Source organism: Pogona vitticeps, chromosome 9 (genome assembly GCF_051106095.1).
Source record: "Pogona vitticeps strain Pit_001003342236 chromosome 9, PviZW2.1, whole genome shotgun sequence".
In the NCBI taxonomy this organism is placed as follows: domain Eukaryota; kingdom Metazoa; phylum Chordata; class Lepidosauria; order Squamata; family Agamidae; genus Pogona; species Pogona vitticeps.
In genome coordinates, this window is record NC_135791.1 from 25,251,686 (window position 1) to 25,272,726 (window position 21,041).

General features: G+C 47.0%; 1 protein-coding gene and 1 non-coding gene across 2 annotated transcripts; both read right to left on the reverse strand.

The window, feature by feature from the left end:
- Positions 1 to 78: 78 nt before the first annotated feature.
- Positions 79 to 6,274, reverse strand: LOC110075607 (uncharacterized). Its single transcript, XR_013538386.1, has 2 exons — positions 5,803 to 6,274; positions 79 to 117 (listed from the first exon to the last, which is right to left on the reverse strand). It is a non-coding gene; the product is annotated as an uncharacterized LOC110075607 (transcript).
- A 2,162-nt stretch (positions 6,275 to 8,436) lies between these two features.
- Positions 8,437 to 20,453, reverse strand: SARS2 (seryl-tRNA synthetase 2, mitochondrial). Its single transcript, XM_020787310.3, has 16 exons — positions 20,169 to 20,453; positions 18,661 to 18,756; positions 17,988 to 18,017; positions 17,317 to 17,457; positions 16,506 to 16,560; positions 16,275 to 16,338; positions 14,757 to 14,862; positions 14,347 to 14,394; positions 13,399 to 13,507; positions 13,128 to 13,173; positions 12,128 to 12,215; positions 11,805 to 11,917; positions 11,460 to 11,553; positions 10,832 to 10,924; positions 10,603 to 10,668; positions 8,437 to 9,107 (listed from the first exon to the last, which is right to left on the reverse strand). The coding sequence occupies exons 1-16, from the start codon at positions 20,421 to 20,423 to the stop codon at positions 8,991 to 8,993; spliced, it is 1,521 nt and encodes a 506-aa protein (XP_020642969.3). The 5' UTR covers positions 20,424 to 20,453; the 3' UTR covers positions 8,437 to 8,990.
- Between the last annotated feature and the right edge of the window lie 588 nt (positions 20,454 to 21,041).

Sequence of the window (21,041 nt, forward strand, 5' to 3'; positions counted from 1 at the left end):
GCTTTTCTATCTCCCGTCGAATCCTGATAGGTGGGTGGCGAGCCCGTTCTCTCTCCCTGCCCGTTCTCACCTTTTCACTTTCCTCTGGCAGCTGGGTGGTTAACGGCAAAGCAAGGGCTGAAAGTCACAAATTGTATCATTACCAGGATGACAAGATCAAACAAGATCACTAGATATTAGCATGGACGATAAAACAATGATGGATCCATTTGCTACGGTATCGGCTTGCAAAACCACCATGTGAGGGTGGGGGTCACAATTTGCTTCAGGTTCCCATCCATAAAATGGGAACAAGAACGACGTGGCTCAAGATTGGACTCCTTGAATTTTTCTCGATTCAAGCCAGGTGATTGCATCTGAATGGGAATAGAAGTCTTAATTCCATTAAGGACTGTTAAGAAGAAGCTTCCATAAAATCAGTTTGTGGCCCTAATAAATTCACTTTGCTATATAATCATCAAAGGCAGAAGGGTCCTCTATGGATTTGGATATGGTCCCTTGCTGCCTAAACTTCCCTTCAATTCTTTGCAATGATCAGCAACTTTGGATCTTCCCAGTTAGCTCCTCTGAAGATTTATAGAGTTGATGGATGGATGGATGGATGGATGGATGGATGGATGGATGGATGGATGGATGGATGGATGGATGGATGGATGGATGGATGGATGGATGGATGGATGGATGGATGGATGGTGGATGGATGGATGGATTGATTGAATGAATGAATGAATGAATGAATGAATGAATGAATGAATGAATGAATGAATGAATGAATGAATAGGCTACCTTTCTCCCGACAAGGGGGACCCACGGTGGCTCACAATATTAAAAGGAACAGAATCAAAAACATTAAAAGTTCCAACATTACAAACCAATTAAACAATATGCTAGTTAAAACACAGTTGAATAATGAAAAGCATGTTAAACATTTAAAATGCTCTTGACTCGGATGGCTAAAAGCACTGCCCCAGAAATGATGGGTCTTCACACATACAGTATATCTCATGGGCAGACAGAGTATTTCACCAGGCCGTGTACACCTCCACACCCAAACACACGCACAAAAGGCAAAGCTCTGCCCCTGGAAAGTTTACTTTTGCCATAAGCCAAAAACCTTTGTCGACTTTGCAAAAAGTTGTAGTTATTTTGTCTGGGGAGTGGACTTTGTCCCACCTCGAAGACTGAGGGAGTGAGAAAATAACCCAGAGATATGCAGAGTATACAGCTTATCCAGGTGTTCTTGTACATTTCGCTCCCCGATCATCCTACCAGAGTCTGTCCTATTAAATTTGCATGGGGAACAGCTGTTCACAGAGGCTTCAAGGAACATGCATTGTGCTCTAAAGCCTGTTGCATTGTGAATCCTGGAACACCATGTTCCTGATTACTTTTCAAAGCTATTTTTTCACAGCCAGGAAACTGGCAAAATCATTTAAAAAAAAAAAATCAGCTGTGCTGGAAAGTCATTATTTTGCTCTTAAATTGACAAAATCCTGGAAGGCAGGGTGGCCAGATTTTTAATTTATTGTTTCATGCAAGGACCTAATTTCTGTGCCTTTTTTGCAATAACAAAAAAATGTACCAAGTTTGACCTCAACCTATAATTAATTTAATATCAAGAAGTAGTTTCACGAGCTGCATTTGGATGTGTTGTTAAATTTGTATCATATGTGTGTAATATAAACTATATTTATATTCTACTTTTCCTCCAGTGGACTCCCAACAGTTCTGTGAGACAGGGCAGCTGGTGTGAAAGTGACCAACCTAAAGCTATCCACTGAGTTTTATGGCTCAGTATGGGGGTCCTTCCATGTCTCTATTAAACACCTTAGCCATGTTGGAACACACACACCCCAGTTCATGATCTGCTTGTTTTAAAGTGTGCTACTACCCCATAAACACCCTCAGCAGATTTTAGAGAAACACTAGTCCCTTTTTAATAATAATCATAACTTTAGAACTTCAAAGCTGGTAAGGGGCTCTATGGATTATCAAATCCAGCCTCTGTCAAGGAGGCATAGTGGGGAATCAAACTCCCAACCTTTTGCCTTAACCCATTGAGCTATCCAGCAGTTCTATATCAAAAAGTCTTGTGATATCTTAAAGGCAAACCAGTTTGATTTTGCATAAGCTTTAAAATGAGCAGGCTGCAGGCCATAAACACTTGTGCCAAATGGTTGTTGTGGGTTTTTCGGGCTCTTGCTCGAGCCCGAAAAACCCACAACAACCATTAGATCCTGGCCGTGAAAGCCTTCGTGAATAACTTGAGCCAAATCTTCTTACTCTTTAAAGTGCTGTGACTTTGGGGTTGTTGATTTTCCCGTGACCGACTAACACAGCTCCCCACATTATCTGGGATTTTCAGGCTGATCCGTTTGGCTGGTGAAGGGTTAAAATTGGGGTCTAGATCCAAGCAGGTGGAAGTTTCCAGGTTTAAGAGGCTCTGGGAGATGATTTGGGTATCGACTATCTACTGCTGGAGGAGAGGGCAAGATAATTGACTTAGAAATAGAAGCTAAGGCTACACTGCCCAGGTAAGGGGATCCTTCATCTTGCATAAGTTGATTATATAAGGCTCAGTTCAGCAAAACAGCAAACAACCGGTGCTCAGTCTGTGGAGAGAGCCGTTAAACAAAATGCAAGCAGCTCTCGTCTCCTTAAAAGAACCTCAGTTCTTATCCTTAAGGCAGGTACCACTGTTCACTGACTTATTTTATTTCATGGGTTACAGCCTCGGCCAGCCTGACCCACAGGACCAGTTACAAAACAATGAAACACCTCTCAGTTAAGCCCCACCAATATGTGTATTGCTTTCGACGCGTCTGGAGCTGGTTCTCATTACTTCCTTATTTCAATCTGCAGCTGAGAAAATGAGAATCAACCAACTCTGTACCCCAAAACTAACTTTGGAGACCCCCCTCAAGTCATATCAAGGGAGCCAGGAGATTTTGCATAGAGACCGACCTGCCTCATACCAAGTCAGGCAGAAAACTGGCGTCCACAACTGATCTCCCAAGCCTTCTGTGGATATTCCCAATCCTTTCACAACATTATTTTCTGGACTACAAACCTCAGCCTCTTCCAGCCACCAAGGGTTTACCAAAACAGGACACTGACTTGGGTTGAGACGAAGCTGGATCATCATCTCTCTCAGAGATGATGATCAAGCTTCGTCTCAACCCAAGTCAGTGTCCTGTATTGGTAATTGATAAGGAGTACCCAGAAGGATCAATATCCTTAATGTGACCTATGAATCCCATTAGATGTGTTGGATTCAGGGCTGCCCGATGCAGACTGTATACAGCTGTTAATATTCCTCGGTGCAGAACATTTGGATAGGATGTTGTATAAAGGAGAGATCTCAAGAACAACAGAGATTGTCCATCAGGGTCCCTTGAACAGACAAGCTTGCTCAAAATGCAGTCTTGCTGTGCAGGTGCTCTGCAGAAAGATCGGTGCCTGCCAGACCTTTTAGAGTTATGGGCAGCTCCAGTGAGCCAAGCCAGGCACCACAAAGGAGGCAGAGAGTGAAAACTCAACCCTGTGGGAGTCTCTAGCTAATCATAGAGTTGGGGGTGGCGTGAGCAAAGCTGCCCATAAGCCCATAATTCATACTCTGCTCACATGCAAAGCTGCCCCCATTCAGCTGTATTAAAGGAAACTTGATTGGGGGAAAAATTCCAAATCCTTAATGCTAGCTGCCCTGAATAGCAGCAATGCCTAGTGGCCTGATAGTGGGTTGGGTGGGGGGACATCATAATTCTAAAATGTTATTCTGGCAGGACAGGTCTTGGTGTCATCCATGGACTCTGGGGATACCCAGGTTGCCAAGGCACTCGATGTGCCGAGTTTTATTCTGAACTCGAAAGGAGGTCTCTGGGGTGCTGCACCTATTTAAGGACTACGGTTTTATACTTTGGAGAGAATCTCTTGCAAAACATTTTTTAACAGTGTGGGTTTATCACCCACCCCCATTTCACTGGAGCCACTTGCCTCTATTGGAAGGAAGCGTCTGCATTTTCAACGAACCATAATAGTATGGTCAGGACAAAACAATACCGTTAAGAACTATTGCAAAAGATTCATTGCGTTTTATACAGCACCGTGGAGATGAATGGGTAAAATAAGATTGTATTAGACAATTTACCTGCTGAAGAGCAGTCTTCCGTTGCCTCGGATTAGCCCACGAAAGCTAATCAGACAATCCATTGTTTCTAGAATACGTCTCTTGGAGGTCCTGACCTATGATTTTCCCTCTTTTGAAACTTTGTGGTTAGAACATGAGTCAGGATATACTTTGAAGGGACCAACACACATAATTATGTTCTCTCTTGCTTCCCCCTCCAAGCTGTCCAGGGTCAAAAGGAGGTATGGCAGATTCTGTATCCCAGAATATATCGCATAACAATCCCCATATATAACATAGCCAGCGGTTTGAGTTAGTAAGGATGGGGGTGGTGGTGAAAGGGTGAAAATCTTCTAGCAAAGGGATCTGCCATACCCATGGGGCTTAGCCTTAAGGGTTTTTAAAGAAGGGTAGCTCCTGTTAAGTGGAGTGAAAGATTGGCTCCAGAAATTGCTGTCCAAGGTTCTGAAATATTTCCCTGGCTTGGATTCAGACCAGATTCTCAACAGAAACGATTGTGGGCTGCATTTTTTATGCATGAGTCTGCTTTCAAAGAGAGAGAGAGAGAGAGAGAGAGAGAGAGAAAGGGAGCTTGTGATATTTTAAACTTCTGGTGTTTTTTTTTTAAAAATCGATTAGAGGGAGACGCTAACAAAAGCACCAGCTTGTTCCTGTCATGTTCCAGATGGCCTTTGAAATTCAAAATATTTGAAAAGGAGTCATCAGGCGGAAGGAACAAAGAGAGATGGTGAGGAAAAGAGAGAGTTTTTTCTAAAGCAGTGCTGGAAGAAAAATCAAAATCATGCAGGGGAAATATTAGAGTTTATGTGATTTTCTTAGAGAACATAAAAAAATAAGATAGTGATGGAGGAAATTCTAAACAGCATATGAAGAAATCAGACCTATTGTTTATATTTTATGTTGGTGGTAAGAAACAAGGTAATGCAATCCTGTTCCCCAAGCTGTCGCTCCTAGATATGTTGGACTACAACCCCCATCACCCACAACCAACTGGGGTGGGAAAGAGACTCTGGTGGAAAACCATTAGGACTGCAGGATACCAATATTATCTATGCTATACTTTGTCCAGCTACTTAATACAGAGCACTCACACGTTACGGAAGGGGCGAAGTTCCTCCCACTGAGAACAAACAAGAGTTACAGAGAAAGGGGTTTAAAATCCAGACAACCTGCTCCCAATCCTGAGATCCATGCGCAAGGAGACCATGAAATTTCAGGAAGGCGAAAGGGAGAGGAAGAGACATAACTGAAATTAACACCTGGACCAAATCTGGATTCAGCCTCCAGAACGAAGAGGAAGGCAGTGTGCGTGCACATTTTCCTTTAGTAAAGCAGATCCTTTAGGAGAAAAGTGGCATATAATTATTTTAAACAAATAAGCTAAAACAAAGCCAATGAGGAAGAAATGTGGTTGGGTGGGCCAGGGAGTGTTATGAGAGTTCACCCCAGAATAAATCACCCCTTTTTAAAAAAAAAATAAGAAAAAAAGGGGCACCCTAGGAATTTAAATGGAGTTTTTTCCACTTTGTGATGCATGTTGGGGGCTGGATGGGGGGGGGGATCAAGAGAGGCTCACTTTTCCAGATGAGCCTATAAAGAGCTTCACCCACCCTCCCTCTTCCTCCTCCAGTTCTTCGGACCCTTGACAGCCTTACCTTGGCAGAGGCACAGAGCCAGCAGAAGAGGGCCACCGGGCGAGTGCATGCTCGTCTTGGTCTTGCCAACGCTGCAGGAATTTCCCAGCCCCTTCTTTTGGGGATGGTGGTTGGAAAGGGAAAAGAGGAGGAGGGGGGGGAGATCACAGGGGTAGGGAAACCACCGGAGATGGGGAGAAAATACAAGAAGGGGAGAAAACACAACCTGCTGGTGGACGTCCTTGGAGGCTGAAGGACTTGCTGTGCACCGAGGCAACTCAACTGAGGTGCATCTGAGACTCGGGCAGGGGAGGGGGAGGATTTTAGATAGGAGGCTGGGGAGGAAGTGATGTCACTACTCAGAACAGATGATGGAGGGGGGGTCTATGCACTGGACAAGTTCCCCCCCCCCCAAATCTATCTCATTGATAAGCAGCAATCTTGATGCATGGTTTTAATGCTGCCTGCAAAATCATCTCCTTCTACTCTTGCCTGCATCATCTCCAGATGGAGGAGGAGGGCTGGGGAGGGGGTGGGTCTCTCCAGTGGCTTCCAACTGCTGAAAATGGGGCTTACACTGGGGGGAAGAATGACTTTTGCTTTGCTTACCTCGGCTCCCCCCAGAAGCATTTGTGCAAAAGAGAAGCTGGGGAACTGGCATAAAGCCTGCAAATTCGAAGGAGTTTTCAAGGACGGGGCAGGCAGGGTGCAGATCCTGCACCGGGTCTAAACGAAGAGTGTTGTGGCACCCCAAGGGCTAACCACCAGAATCTTCTTCCTTTTCCAAAGCGGGTGGCAGAAAGTTGCACTGATGGATGGTGTACCATAAGTAAAACTACGTACAGTATTTATGACATTCCTACCTCACCTTTCCTGCAATGAGCTTAAGGTTGGACCTGGGCTGTCCTCTTTCTCTCCCCCACCCCCCACCCCCGTTTCATCCTCACAACCACCCTGAGAGGAGTCCAGGCTGAAAGAGAGTGCCTGGCTCAAGGTCAAGCCACGGAGTTTCATGGCCAAACAGGGATTTGAACCCAGGCCTTTCAAAATCCTCCCCCAAAACCCAAACCATTATGCACAGTGCTAGCTATTGTCATTATCTCTTTCACCCTCTGGTGGAAAGGAGTGTTGTGTAACTCCAAAGCTGGCTGCTGCAATGGCTGAGAGCAGCTGGCCCATTTTTCAGACGCCCGTCGCCTTGAGCCGTTTCTCCACCCCCACCCCACCCCCATTTATTAAGACCCACTCCACCTGCCGCCTGGTAGCTTTTCTCCAAATTGGATCTGCCATTGGTTTTCTGTTTGGATTATGTTTTCAAAAGCACGCTCACTCGGGGGGCATCTGGCTCGGCAGCAGCCTCTCTGCATAATGGAAAGGCAGCTGCCGGGCAGGTGCGCTTGGCTGATGCTCGATACATCCCATAAAAGCACTTGCTTCCCTCTTGAGAACTCACCCAACAGCAAGACGGCGGCTGTTCACAAAGAATAGGTCGAGACTGTCCTGAAATGTGTGTTGAAGGGGTGCACACAGCGTTTCCCATGTTGCTGGACTCCAACACCCATCTGCCTTCACTCTTGGCTAGGCTGATGGAAGGTGCAACCCAGCAACACAGGGGGAGGGGGGGGGAGAGATAGGCTAGGATGATGGACAGAGGTTCAAGAGTCTCGGGCTTCTATCTTCACCCAGGAGTGAAACTCCCTGGGTCTCCGGTCTGCCTGCCCTACCTCGCAGGGCTGGCGTTGAGAGGAAGAGAGCAACATCTGCGGTCTTGAATATTTAGAAGCCAAGTTTGAGATAAAACCTCAATGGAGAACTGAAATGTGTGGGGACTGGACTGCAAAGCAAAATGCAGCTGACTTCGCTGCATATTCCTCTGTAAAATAACGCCCACCACACAGAAAACGAAGCAAAAGAGTTCTCATTGGTTGAGGGAGTCTTGGCAAACTATGATCTGATAAACCTGCAGGTTATAACAGGCTGATCACTCAGTTTAAGCCGCCTCTTTTATTTCTAAGTCCATTTTTATCTAAACCCAGGAGCATACAGCTGAAACAAATATATTAAGCAGGGGTGTCATGATAAACCCGGAAGTAAGCGCTCATCCTGATCCCTATACTTACATTTCCAAAGAGCTAAAAAAAATCAAGCAGCTTTCTCGATCCTTATCATTGATAAGTTACCAACAATCCTAGTTCTACCTTGTTCCTGTTTTGGGAACAGGTCTTTTGTCAATCCAATGATTCTTGATTGTTCATTCCAGATCAACCCCCCACACTCCAAAGTTTGCATTAAATTAGCTCACCATATAAAGCCATCCCTTCTCACACTGTGACTGCAAGGATTGTTAACTAAGCTGAAAATAGATAGGGAGGATGCAGGGGAGTAAGTTTGGGATTCTGGAAGTTACAATCCAAAAGAGAACCTTTCTGAGCAATGGAGGTAGAACAACTGGCTGTATAGCCCAGTGGTTGAAACATTAGGCTGCAGAGCCAGAGGTTGGGAGTTCGAATTTCCCCACTGGACCTCCTTGACAGGGGCTGGACCTGATGATCCCTGGGGGTCCCCTTCCAGCTCTGGAGTTCTAAGATGACAATGAGTATATTGCTCTGCCTAATTTCTCACGCCACTCAGAGAAGTAGCAACACCCCCAAAAGCCAGCTTTTCAGCGGGCAATCTTTATTGTGTGAATGTCTTCTCTGATTCCGAGCAGTTTATGCCACTAACGCCCGCAAGGACAGTAAGTCAAGCCGTACCCCCCAAAAGTGTGACAAGGATTTAAAGCAAAGAAGAGGCTCAGAAGCAAGGGGAGGCAGACTCCGACTGACAGGGAGATGGTCTGGAAAGCAGGACCGAGGAAGGATTCCTGGCCCCACGAAGGGTGTGTCGTGTTTCAGAGAGGACATGAAACAGTGGGAACGCAGACTTTCACAAACCCTTTTAGATTTTACAGAGTTCGTCGGAGGAAAGACGTCAACGTTTGCCAACTGGGTCTCCCCATGTGCAGAGACAGTGGCAACTCTCTACCGCCACATAGGTCTCATCTGAAGGCCAAGGTCTCATGGCAACGTTCAGATGCTCCTCCCCAAAGACACACACAGAACGCCCTACACCCTTCTTCCTGGAGAAGTATCTGTGCTTTCACTGGGGTCTCCCTAAGGATCAACTGGTCCCTGATTTTCCAGGGCGACCCGAAGGTTCCAGTGGCCGAATCAGCACTTTTTGGGCTGGTTTGGGCCAATGTATTTCAGTGGGGTGTAGCTCGGCTTCTCGATTTTTTCCATGTTCATCAGCGGCTGCAGGACCTCCGGCACCTGGACGCTGCCATCCTGGGAGCAGAAGAAAGATGGGAACAAAGGCAAAACAGGTTTGATCAGGGCCCTGTGCAGGCTCACAGCCTCCCTCTGCCAGCCATGTCCTGCTTTAAGCAATGTAAAATGAGAGGCAACTCAGAGACCAGGGCTCAGCTCCACATAAATGGGGCACGAGAGGCCCCAAACCCTACCTCTAGATGACAGGAAGCACCTTCAATAGATCTGGAGGACAATTCTCTCCTCCGGAGATCTTCCAGGGGGATACACAACGCATACAAAAACAAATACCACCACCCCCTCTCCACAAACTGCAGAACTGGAAAAGACCAGAGGGCTATTCCAGTTTAGGAAAAACAAATGGCATTTCAGGATGCTAAATGGTACAGGTGACGGGAAAGATGAATCATCCCTTCAGAACACGGCCAAAGAGCCCAAAAAACCCACAGCAACCATCATCCCTCCCCCCCCCCCCCCCGTTTTCTGGCTTTTCTAGCTTTCTTTGCTGGGGAAAAAGAAGGCAGTCGGAGGGCCACAGTCTTGAGAAATGGGTGGGGTGGTGCAGACAAACAGAGAGAGACCCAATGCTGAATATCCAGGATTGTAGAGGTCGCATAGCCCATTCTCAGGGAGGCTTTCCCTGTTGATGCCAGCCTTGGGCTTGAACCACTGAGTCCCTTTCGACTCTCTAGTTCTACGTTTACACACACACATATACTTATACAACCAATCTCACTCCTTTTAAAAAAAGGAAAAACAGTACTGCTCGAAGCCTCAAAGACTGGCCATTCTCCTCCGCAGCAATGTGCACGATTGTTCCTTCCATGCCAAAGGAAGGGAGGGGACCTTTTCTAAGTTTTGGGAGAAAGACACGTTTAGAAACACATCTGTGACAAGTGTCTGGCCCACAGAGAAGCCTAAGGGAGTCAAACCTGGCTTCTAGACGGGTCCGAGTTCTCACTTGTGTTTCAGGGACGGAACAAAAACCCTCCACGTCCTTCCTAAATTGCAATTCAGCCCCCCAACCACCCCCAATGCCCCCATATGAAAAAGCATACAGTGGTGCCTCACTTGGGAACGTTAATACGTTCCAGCGAAATCACTGAAGAGCAAAATCACTGTCGAGCGGGGGAAAAAACCCAATTGAAACGCATTGAAAACCAGTTCAATGCATTCCAATGGGCTAAATACCTAATCGTCCAGCGAAGCTCCTCCATAGGGCGGCCATTTTCCGGTGCCTGTACAGCGAAAAATCCATCCTAAAAACAGGGAGCCATTTTGCACAGTGGGCGGCCATTTTGAGAGCCGCCGATCAGCTGCTTTAAAACCATCGTTAAGCGAAAAATCAGTTCCCGAAACAGGGAACCGATCATCGTTAAGTGAATTTTTCCCATTAAAACATCGTTTTGCGATTGCAAAAGCCTCATCGTCAAGCGGATTCATCGTTTAACGAGGTAATCGTTAAGCGGGGCACCACTGTAATTAAAACAACAACAACAACAACTAGACAAACCTTGCACTGGTTGGACTCTAGGATGGCAATGAGCAACCGAGGAACAGCGCAGGCTGTGCCGTTGACCTGCCAAGGAAGAAAGCATGCTGAGAAAAGCCAAAGACAGAAGTTGGGGGCCTACCATCAGGCTGCAGAGCTATGGGGGGTGTTCCAGGCTTTCACCCTCCTCCCCTCTACACCAGCCTTGGCCTGTCCCTGTTTCCAGCCCCACAAGGCAAGCTGAACTTACGGTATGGGCGTAAGAGAGATGCCCTTCCTGGTTGTAGTACATGATGTTCAAACGCCGGCTCTGGTAGTCTGTGCAGTTAGAGGCGCTGGAGATCTGGCAGGGAAGAGGGGTGGGAAGAAACGGGGTTACTGGGGCAGAGAAATCAAGCTAGAGCAAACTAGGGACTGCTCAAAAGATTCACACCAGTAAACGCCAAGGCATGGCATAAGCTGAGCGCAGAAGCCGGCTCAGTGGATGAGCTGGCCCCCCAAGATGCCGGAGGGCTCGGAGTCATCGGGGATGCCGCTGACACAATACCTGGCCAGATCTGGCCTCCTGAGGATGAAGCGGGGGGGGGGGGAACTGGAAAAGTCTCCTTTTCAGAAGGTATTGCACACATCCCTGGCCCTACCAGCTATTTCTGAGGATGATCATCCAAGAAATACTCACAGGGGTAGAAAGATGCTGCCTTGGGTCTCCTCCTTCCAAAACCAAACCAACCCCAGCTTCCCTCTAGCTGGGAGCAAAAGAAACCAGCAGGTGCTCCCAAAGGATTCTCCCAGGTGGAGGCTGGAAGGCCAGGAAGCAGCTCTGCTTTCATCACAAGGAACGTTCTCTTGCTGGTCTCCCAGCAGACTGGCCTACTCACCTCTCCGTACTTGCCCCGGCCTGGCATCCAGGCTTCAATGTCGAATTTCCGGTAGGCAGGAAGGCCCAGCTCCTGGGTGGGCATGTCCAGCACCCTGCACAGAAGAAGACAGCCACTGGACTCTCAAGGTCAAGGACGCAAGGAGCGATCCCTGCCACCTTAGCTGACAGGATCCCTGGTGCCCACCCTGAGTTTGAATGTTCTGCAGTAAACCTGATGGTGTGAAATAACTTCTCCCCCCAAAAGCACTGTTTTTCTGTAACAGAAATGTGGAAGGATTCTTGTGTCTCCTGTAGGGCCCCCCCCCCCCAAGGCTTCCCTGCCAAGCCCGGCATCTCTCCTTACCTGTAATGCAGCCCCAGGTCAGAGAAAATCTCCTTCTGTATAGTAAGGAATTCCTCTAACAAAGCTGCACTTTCTAAACCAGACTCGTTGGCAGTCACTCCAAACATTTCCACCTGGGGAGGCAGAAGAGGATGGGGGGGAGAGAGAAGATCCGCTATTTTGCAGGGGACCACAGAGACCTGCAGAATGCCATTCCGTCCACCGACAAGACCCCCGTTTCTGTCCCACCCTTCCCCAACCAAGAGGCACCCCCCACACCAGCCCTAAGCACTTCCCCATCCCCAGTAATAGTAAGACTCTCCCCGGAGTCACACAATCCTCACCTTGGTGAACTGGTGGACTCTGTACAGTCCCCAAGGTTCCTTGAAGTTGTCGGTTTCCGCTCGGTAGCAGCTACTACAACACATCGTCCTGCCCAAGGCAAAAAGGGAAGGTGACCGGGATGAGTCAGGCGACGGTGAAGAGGAACCCGGACTCTCTCCAAAACTGGTCCAGCAGCCTGGGTGAGCTACTTTAAAGTTTGGGCTGAAACCCGGGCCACATTCATGGAGTCCTGCTGGCTTCCCCAGAGGCTTTCCCCCTTCATGACAGGCTGCCTGAGTGGGGTTTTAATAGGGATGGTTGTGCCTTACTGCTTTGACTGCATTTGGATGTTGCTTTGTTTTTACTGTCTTTTAGCATGGCGTGTGTCTGGTCTTTTCAAATATTTATAGACTTACTGTTCTTAGCTTTAAATATTGTCTTTGAATGATGGAAGCCACCTTTTTGGGTCCTTTTTAAAGAGAAAGGCAGGGTAGAAAATATATTTTAAATAAATAAAAGTAAATGTTTGGGACTACAATTCCCACTGCTGATGCCGACGGCCCTGAGCATCTGGTATGCTGGGAATTACAGATAAACCTTAGCAGAAGGCGCCTGGGGTGTTTTAGACCGTCATGTCCCCTTCCACGGTTGCAGGACCAGCTTTCTAGACCTCACAATGGTCCTTGGTTGGTCTCTCATCCCTCCTTAAAAACCTGCTTTAATTCCGTGACGTAAAGCCCCCAAAACAAGAGTAGAGCGGAGCTCTGGAACATCTGGACTTCCTTCGGTCTCAACGGTTCCCCACCTGGACTCCCCAGATGTTCTTGGACTCAAAGACTCCCAGAAGCCTTCACCACGAGCTGGGCTGGCCAGGATTTCTGGGATCGGCCGTCGGAGAACATCCGGGAACCCAACGTTGGTGAACATGCCCCCCCTTGAGGCCATGAGATGTTTGGAATCTTGAACATCTGCGGAGAAGGCTCTTTGAACACCCCACCCAAGGAAGCAGACCATCCTCACCTTACAGGCGTATCTTTCAAATTCACAGCATGGTCCATGAAATACCCTGTTGGAAATCAGAAGGAAGAGGAACAGATTTTGGAGAGAAACGGTGAAATACTTCCTTAGGTCTCTCCTTCCACTGACTGTCCCACACATCTAGACCAGCCTTTCCCAAGCTGGTACGCGCCAGATAGGGCAGACTCCAACTCTCATTATCCCCCTCAAACTCAACTATCGCGTTGCAGACATCTTCTCTAGCTGTTCCCTCCCTCGTCTTTTCCGGCGGTACCTGCAATTCCAACCTCGGAGGTGCCTGCCAGGATCAGGTCTTCGAAACGGGAAGGGTCTATGTTGTACACCTGGGAGGGCTTGGCGTCCAGTTGCATGCCACAGCCTTCCTGGGAATCGGAAGGAACAAGAGGGCATTTACACACCTGTGCACACACACACACACACCCCGGAGCATTAAACATGGAGCACCTCCAGCGTCTGTACAGTACATATTACTGGGAAATAACATGAACAGTTGTGAAGTTGCACGGTTGCTGTTTTCAAAGACACAGGGCACGTTAATCTGTTTCAGCAGGCGTAACAAAAATAAACACAAAAGACTGTTGCAAGCATCTCAAGAGACTGACAAATTTTATCTAAGCAAGAGTTTCTGAGGATTGCAACCCATGAAAACACACACGGTAATAAATCTGTGCTGTGACTCTCCTGTTATACTTTCAGTATTAAAGAAATATTTGGATTGATTATCTTGTAATGATGTATTACTGCAGCGTTCTGTTGATCTGCTTTTTGATTCTGTACCACCGTTTTTTGCATTGTGAGATTCTTTCGAGAACACAGCTCACCCATTAAAATGGACAGGGAGGAATATTCCACTCCAAAACAGTATCTGGTGAGTTTTAAGCCTCTTTCTGTTCAGGCTGTGCAGAACAGTTGCCACCAGCTGGTTGCCCGCTCGTTCCATGACTCCGTAAGAGGACCACCTGCCTGCTGGCTTTGGCAATAACAGGAAGTGCTAAGATTTAGCAGCTGGGTTAATTCCCCCTGCCCTGGGAGGGGGGGAAACAGACCCAAGCCATCCTCTCTATAGTCAAGCGGGTGGGTGCCTTTGCAGGGAAACACACCCTGAACAACAAGACATTCAGTCTGGTGTTGCTTGGTAGCGTTTGGGAATTGAAAGCTTTCCGCCCCCCACATGCAGGAGGGAAGGGGGAGAGATACTTACAAACACGGCTGCCTTCAGCAGATCTGGAACCACCATTGGGATGAAGCCCTACAAAAACATAAATGAAAAACGAGGAGCTTCCGAGATGCCCTCTGGCTGGCTGCTTCCAGGGACCCAGAATTCCCAGCTTTTAGTTCTTGTGCTCCAAGGAAAAGTAGAAAGAAAACGGACCCCCGATTCAGAGGCAGACCCTTGGCTTAACCACCCCTTTGGTCACCTGGAGGCTGCCCCTTACCTGCTGGGCCTTTTTATGCTGAATGCTGGATGACATACCTCTCCGCCCGATCCAGTTTGGCCCCTTTTTATACAAAGTGCTGTACGTACCCAGAAGAATTTGGGCTTTGCTGGTAAGAGACCCTGGGAAAGGAAACCCTTGCGGGGTTGAGTGAACACCAAGTCGTTCTCTGTACCTTTTTCAGCAGCTTGTTGAAAGTAAACTGCACCAGGGCTTGCTGGAGAAGGGCCCCTGCTCCACGCAAATAGTACGACCGATATCCAGAGACGTGTGACAAGCGCCTAGAAAAAGGAGAGGAGAGAACAGGTTAAGGAAAGCAGCTATACTCATGGATCACCCCTCTTTGGTCCCTGAAAATTCCTTCTAGTTTCAAGAAGAGCCCGGAGTAAAAACCTCGCCTGCTCCCCCATTTGCTCTCAGGCAAAACAGGCTTGTCAGACCACTTGATTTCTATTTTTCCATCTTGAGTGATACTGTTATTGTTGTTAAATTGCTGTTTTGATATATTAGATTGCTTTTGTTCTATTTTTATTGTTAGCCGCCCAGAGTAGACGTTGTCTAAATGGGCGAGGTATAAATTTAATACATAAATAAATAGACAAATAACCACATGCTATATAGCCGTGCTTCCCAACCTTGCCCCCCCCTGCAACATTCTTGGATGGCTACTCCTAGAAATCCTGGCCAGCTCAGCTAGTGGTGAAGGCTTCTGGGAGTTGCAGTCCAAGAACTTTGGGGTACCCAAAGTTGGGAACCTATGACACAGAAATCACTGGCACAAGCTTCACCATGGGGGTGGGGATCAAAACTACAAGTACTCAGGAGGCCAACCCTGGTTCACACATGCATATAAAAGTAAGCAAAAAGTGTACATCAATTTTAGAAACAGAACAACACAGTCTTGGAGGACACGCTGTCAAGATGATATGTGTTTGACATTCAGGGAAATACTTCTCTGGCTAGAAAGAAGAGGGAACCTCAGCCATAGCCATGCAGCATCGTTTCAGTGACAGTCACCTATTGAATCAGGGCGCAGGGCATCTCCCCCACTTCTTCCCCGATCGGTTTTGGCCCCAAGGCCTGGAAGGAACTTTTTGAAATGGGCGACGGATGGTAGGAGCCAGCAGTTTCCTTTCGGAAAGAAACTATCACAAAGGCCAGCTATGAAATATTTAATTACTCCTCTGGGAAGGAGGGGCGTTCCCAATTAGCTGATTGGTGCCTCGAGATTCAGACCTGCCCACAAGGCAACAAGGCAGCTCTTCAGAAGGAGGCCTTTTGCACTGCTTCGGCTACATTTGAAGCTCCAGCTTCTCCTCCAGATAATATTCCGATTTCAGAGATCAACCACTTCCACCACTGCTGTTCCCACACACAAGGATCCTGAGGCTTGCTTTGCCGGGAGGTGGCGCTGTGGCTTTGTGTTAACTCTGCCTTTTAAAAAACACTCAACATTATCATCTTTTGCAGGACATAATAATATCAATAATCCTAAAACTGCAGAGCTGGAATGGATCCTGTGGATTGTTGAATCCAGCCCCTGTCAGGGAGGTAGAGTGAGGAATCAAACTCCCAAGTTCGGGTTCTGCAGCCAGATGCCTTAAACCACTGAACAATCCATGCTCTCTCCACTACGAAGAGAGGAGATTTAGGAGGGTTTTGATCCCCCGAGGAAACAGATTCTCGTACTCACCTTTGCCTTATGAGATCCAGCTTTTCCCCAATTTGCATGTGGCCTTTTGGCTCGAAGTCAAAAGCTGTTTCCAAAATAATAATAATAATAATAATATAAGATTAAACCCAAGGAAGAGAAAGGATCCAGCAGATCCAGCTTGCTTAAAGGCATGGAAGTTCTGTCTGAAAGGAGTGTCCAACTCTGCTTCGGATCCAGTACGGGCAGAGATTCCTCCTTCCTGCTTCTCACCTCGTTTTGGCCCCACGGTTTCCATCACCCGCGCTTGGCTCTCATCTCCAACTGGCTGCAGAAGGAAAAGACCAGAGGTTAAGGGACAAAACAAACATAATTATCTCTGCTCTCTCTCTCTCCATGGGCTTGATCACCACATGTCTTTAAACGGAACAGTTACCCCTGGCAAGAGAAGAAGGATCAGGCCACGAAGCTTTGAACCAGAAAGACTCTGTGTCTTGTGGGACTTTGAGAGGCAGGAAAAGTGAAGACGGGCACTGAAACCTCTACAGAAACTGGGTAGAGGGAAGCAGATGAGTCACTTGGGGTCTATAAAGCAGAGCTGGTGGCATTAGCTGTTTGCTCCTACTTCATCTATTGGGGGGGGGGAGACGACAAGTAGGAAAACAGGAAGGCAGAGACGGTGCCATCAACAAGACAAGAAAAGGCTCAGGGAGCAGGAAGGAGTCAGGGCGATAAGGCAGGCAGCCACAGGAAAGTGGGACTTGACATTTCTGGCACTCCATCAACAGAGGTGATGGACACCTCACGGCATACTGTCCAGGTCAGGTGTGTCCTACCTGGTCACTGCCTGGTTACTCAAGGCCTACTATGTACCTGCCCGGCCAGTCTCAAGACAACTAAGCAGTTCAGCCAATAGCAGCCAGAGATCCTTCTGATTTAAGCCACGGTCGGCAAGCATCGGAGCCAAGGGTAGCCAGAGGCTTTGCCTCCATTGTTGACACAGAATTGTGTTGCTTATTACATTTGTACTACTCAAAAAAGTATACAAAGCTCTACACTGCTTCTCTGTGTCTCACTCTTTTACCACGTCAGGATGGGTCCTGTTGGGCAGCTTGAGCGCGAGGAGGTAGTATTTTTCTTCCAAATCTGCCTCTTCCTGGCGCAAGGCGTTGAGGTGGTGGCGAATTTCCCTCCCCTGCTGCCGCAAGGTGTTGTAAAGAGGGAGCTGGCAAGGAGGAGAGGAGGAGGTAATCAGGGATAAGCAGGCTTGGTTTAAAAACAACAATAAAACCAGGGCCAAGTTTTTTAACAGCAACAACCTCCCTAGAAGTGATACACATGGAAACATCGGGTAACCGGGAGCTCCAAGAGAGAAACTGACTTTAAAATTCTTAAGATGCTTAGTTTGATTTGCTGTTTCCTACACAAGTGGATACAAATATCCCCTTCTCCCTCATTTTTTGGCCCACCTCTAAAAGGAAAACTAAACTGTTCTGTTGCCTTCACATCCTCCTTAGGGGCTTCACAGAGGCAGCTGTTCGACCCCTATAACAAACAGAATGCTTCAGGTGGGTACATTATCTGATCCCGCAGGGATTTTTCTGGCCTTTAATGTGGTCAAACAAATGACACAAACCACACCCATATCTTGTTGCCGTATCAGATATTGCTGCGCCACTTTCAGGCTGAAAAGAGGCACAATCGTTCATCTAGCAAAACAAAAACTAACAGACAAACAAAGACAAATTTCCTTACCGACTGCAAAGCGCTGCTGTCGTGGTTATTCTAGAACAGGAAGATTTAAAAAATGAATTAGAAGTGAAATAAAAGCTATTTCCGTGAAGAAATAAATGTAATAATTAGGAGCCCAAAGATCTAAGAATGTTTTTAGTTCTCACTCAAGTGCAAAAAGACAAATAACCAAAATGTAAGAATTTATGATTTTACTTCCCAACTTCAAAGAAAAGAAGGCCTCCAGTGCTCACAGTTCAAATTCATTCTCCTAAAACAGTGTTTCCCAACTTGGGGGTCACAAAGTGTTTTCTGGGTGGTCACAGGTCACCTTATATTGTAGCCTTTGATAAATAATTTCTCCCTTGACCTTTCAGAGCAAGATATTAAAGTTAATATGTATGCGTATGCATGAGAAACAGGCCTTTTGGGGGAGAAAGAAGCCTCTACTTTCTGAGAAAGGATGCACTTACCCTATTAAAAATGACTTTTTATGCTAATATGGTGGGGGAGGTCATGGGTCACTTTGTATTATAAAAGTGGGTCATAACTTTTAAAAAAGGCTGGGAACCAACCACGCTTCTAAACAAAAGAAAACACACCTGGCCCTATATTTTAATTTGTTGACACATATTTTCAGCAGCGGTTGTGGCACTTTATGGACGGCTTCATGACAGTCAATGTCTTCTGGACTCACCACAAGCTCCTTCACACTTTCAGAAATCTTCTCTTTCTCCACTCCCAATAGGGCAGCCTCTTCCCGCACTTCCACTAGTCGCTGCCAAATGGAAACCTGGTGGGCATCAGGAAAACAAAGAGGAGCATGATAGAACCTGACAGAGCTTTTGTAAAAGCATTCAAAAACAAAGCGTCAGGTGTGAATAGCCACAGGTAGTGTCCTCTTTGAAACCACAGTGCCGTGAGGAAAAAATGAAACAATGGAAATCAAAATATATGATGTGTGTTTTATGCTATCATTCCAAGATGGGAAGCCCTTCTCTTGCCACTCAGAACTTAGGGGCCAACAGAAGTGCTGTTTTGAAGGTTGGCAAGGACACTGGTCCTTCAACCAATCTCTGACTAAGAGGGGGTGAAAAGGATTTAATGGACACAGGATTTCCGAATATAAAGATGAGCAGAGCGAGGGAGGGAAAAAAGCTTGGCCTACTGAAAATTGCTTACTAAAAAGGCTCAGCAATGCTGCTGGAAAGAAAAGGAGACTAAATCATCAAAAAAAGACCCTTGTTGGTGTAGTGGTTAAAAACTGCAGTACTGCAGCCAAAACTCTGCTCATGGCCTGAGTTCAATCGCAGGCTCAGGTAGCCAGCTCGAAGTTCACTCAGCCTTCTATCCATCAGATGTTAGTAAACCGAGTACCCAACTTGCAGCAGAGGAATGTGTAACCCGCATAATTAAACTGTAAACCACCCAGAGAGTGCTTTAAGTGCTATGGGACTGTATACAAGCAGTGTGCTTTGCTTTTAAACCACCACAGAGCTAGAGTACACTTTGCACAACCTCAGAAGCACACTCCTCCTCCTCAGTTCACAGGTGGCATTACGGCACAGGATCTTGTATAGAGATGTAAAATTTCTGAAAATTTCCATTTTTTCCCAGGAATAAATGGGGGAAGATATATCCCCCCGCAAAAAAAGATTTTCATTCTCAGTCAGTCCAGTCTAGACAATTTTGCACACATGCTTTCACCCCCCCCTTTTTTTCTGGAAAAGGGCATTTTCAGAAATTTTGCATCTCTAATCTTGCATTTTCTGGCCCTAATGAGCTCAGGAGGAGGAAGCAGAAGCCTTCCTCTGAGACAGAAGCCTGTCTTTCCTCTGTGATGGAGCACCTGCTTATTGTACAGAGTATCCCAGGTATGTGTGTGTGTGTGTATATATATATATATATATATATATATATATATATATATATATATATATATATATATATATATATATATATATATATATATATATATATATATATATATATATATATATATATATATATATATATATATATATATATATATATATATATATATATATATTTGGGGGGGGTGTTAGGGGAACCTGGTGTGAATCCCTGGAGAGATGCTGTCAGCCAGGGGAGACAATACTGAACAGAGTAGACCAGAGTGTGAGTCGCCCACCCCCTGCCCGCCCAGCTGAACCCCGCCATGGGCCTCTTAGCCCTCTCTCTTACAATCTCACGCAGGTTCCCCGGCTCAAGGGGCCCTTTGCGCCTCTGCATCTCCCGTTCAACTTCCTCCAGCTGCCCCTTCAGCGCCTCCGTGTTCAGCTGCGGCCAGGCCATCCATCCTTCCCGCGCGTTCTCGTATAAGTGGCTCTTTAGGCCGGCGGAGGAAGCGCAGCGGCTTCCCCATCGCCCCGAAGCGCCCCAAAGAAGCGCCCGCCAGCGCAACCCCAGACCCCGGTAGAACCCCATGGGCGCCGCCATCTTGGCCGATCACGTGACGCGAGGAATGTGGCCCAATGACGGAACCTGTGCTTTCAAGCGTCGGCCGCCGGGCCAATCAGAGGCCGCCGGGGGCCGCGCGCTCATCCCGACTGGTTGTCATGGGGACGGACGGCAGCGGCGGAGAAGCGCGCGCTGTTCGTTTCGGTTAATCATTGACATGCAAAAACGCGTCGGAGGACACAAATTCCCTGAATATTAAAATTCAACACCCCCCTTTTATAGCATCTCCAAAAGTCGAAAGTAAACAATGCTTCCATAATGCAACACACCCTCTTGGAACAGAGTCATTTCTCAGCCTTACTCCCTTCTTCAGGACAATTATAACTTTATAAAAACCTCCAGGATGGCGTTTAACAGAAAAGTTAATAAAGGCGTTCCGCTAATTAGATGAGACTCGCCCCTCCCCCAAGTGGTGCCTTCCGGATGTTCTGAATTCAGTTTGGAAACCTTACATTTTTTATAAAAAACCTACAATTCTTAGAAGCCTCCATCAAGCAAAGCCGTGGTCATAGGCTTTGTAACAAACAAGCAGGAACTTTTCAAAGTGTTGGTTTTGGACTACAAATCTCAGAGTTCCTAACCATTGTGCCTGCTATC

Coding starts and splice junctions, on each gene's coding strand:
- SARS2 (XM_020787310.3), bottom strand. CDS start 20,423: ATGGCGGCGCCCATGGGGTTCTACCGGGGTCTGGGGTTGCGCTGGCGG. Junction 17,458..17,987: donor ACAGCAGCGCTTTGCAGTCG/GTAAGGAAATTT, acceptor CCTCCTTGCCAG/CTCCCTCTTTACAACACCTT. Junction 11,918..12,127: donor GAGTCCACCAGTTCACCAAG/GTGAGGATTGTG, acceptor CTGCCTCCCCAG/GTGGAAATGTTTGGAGTGAC.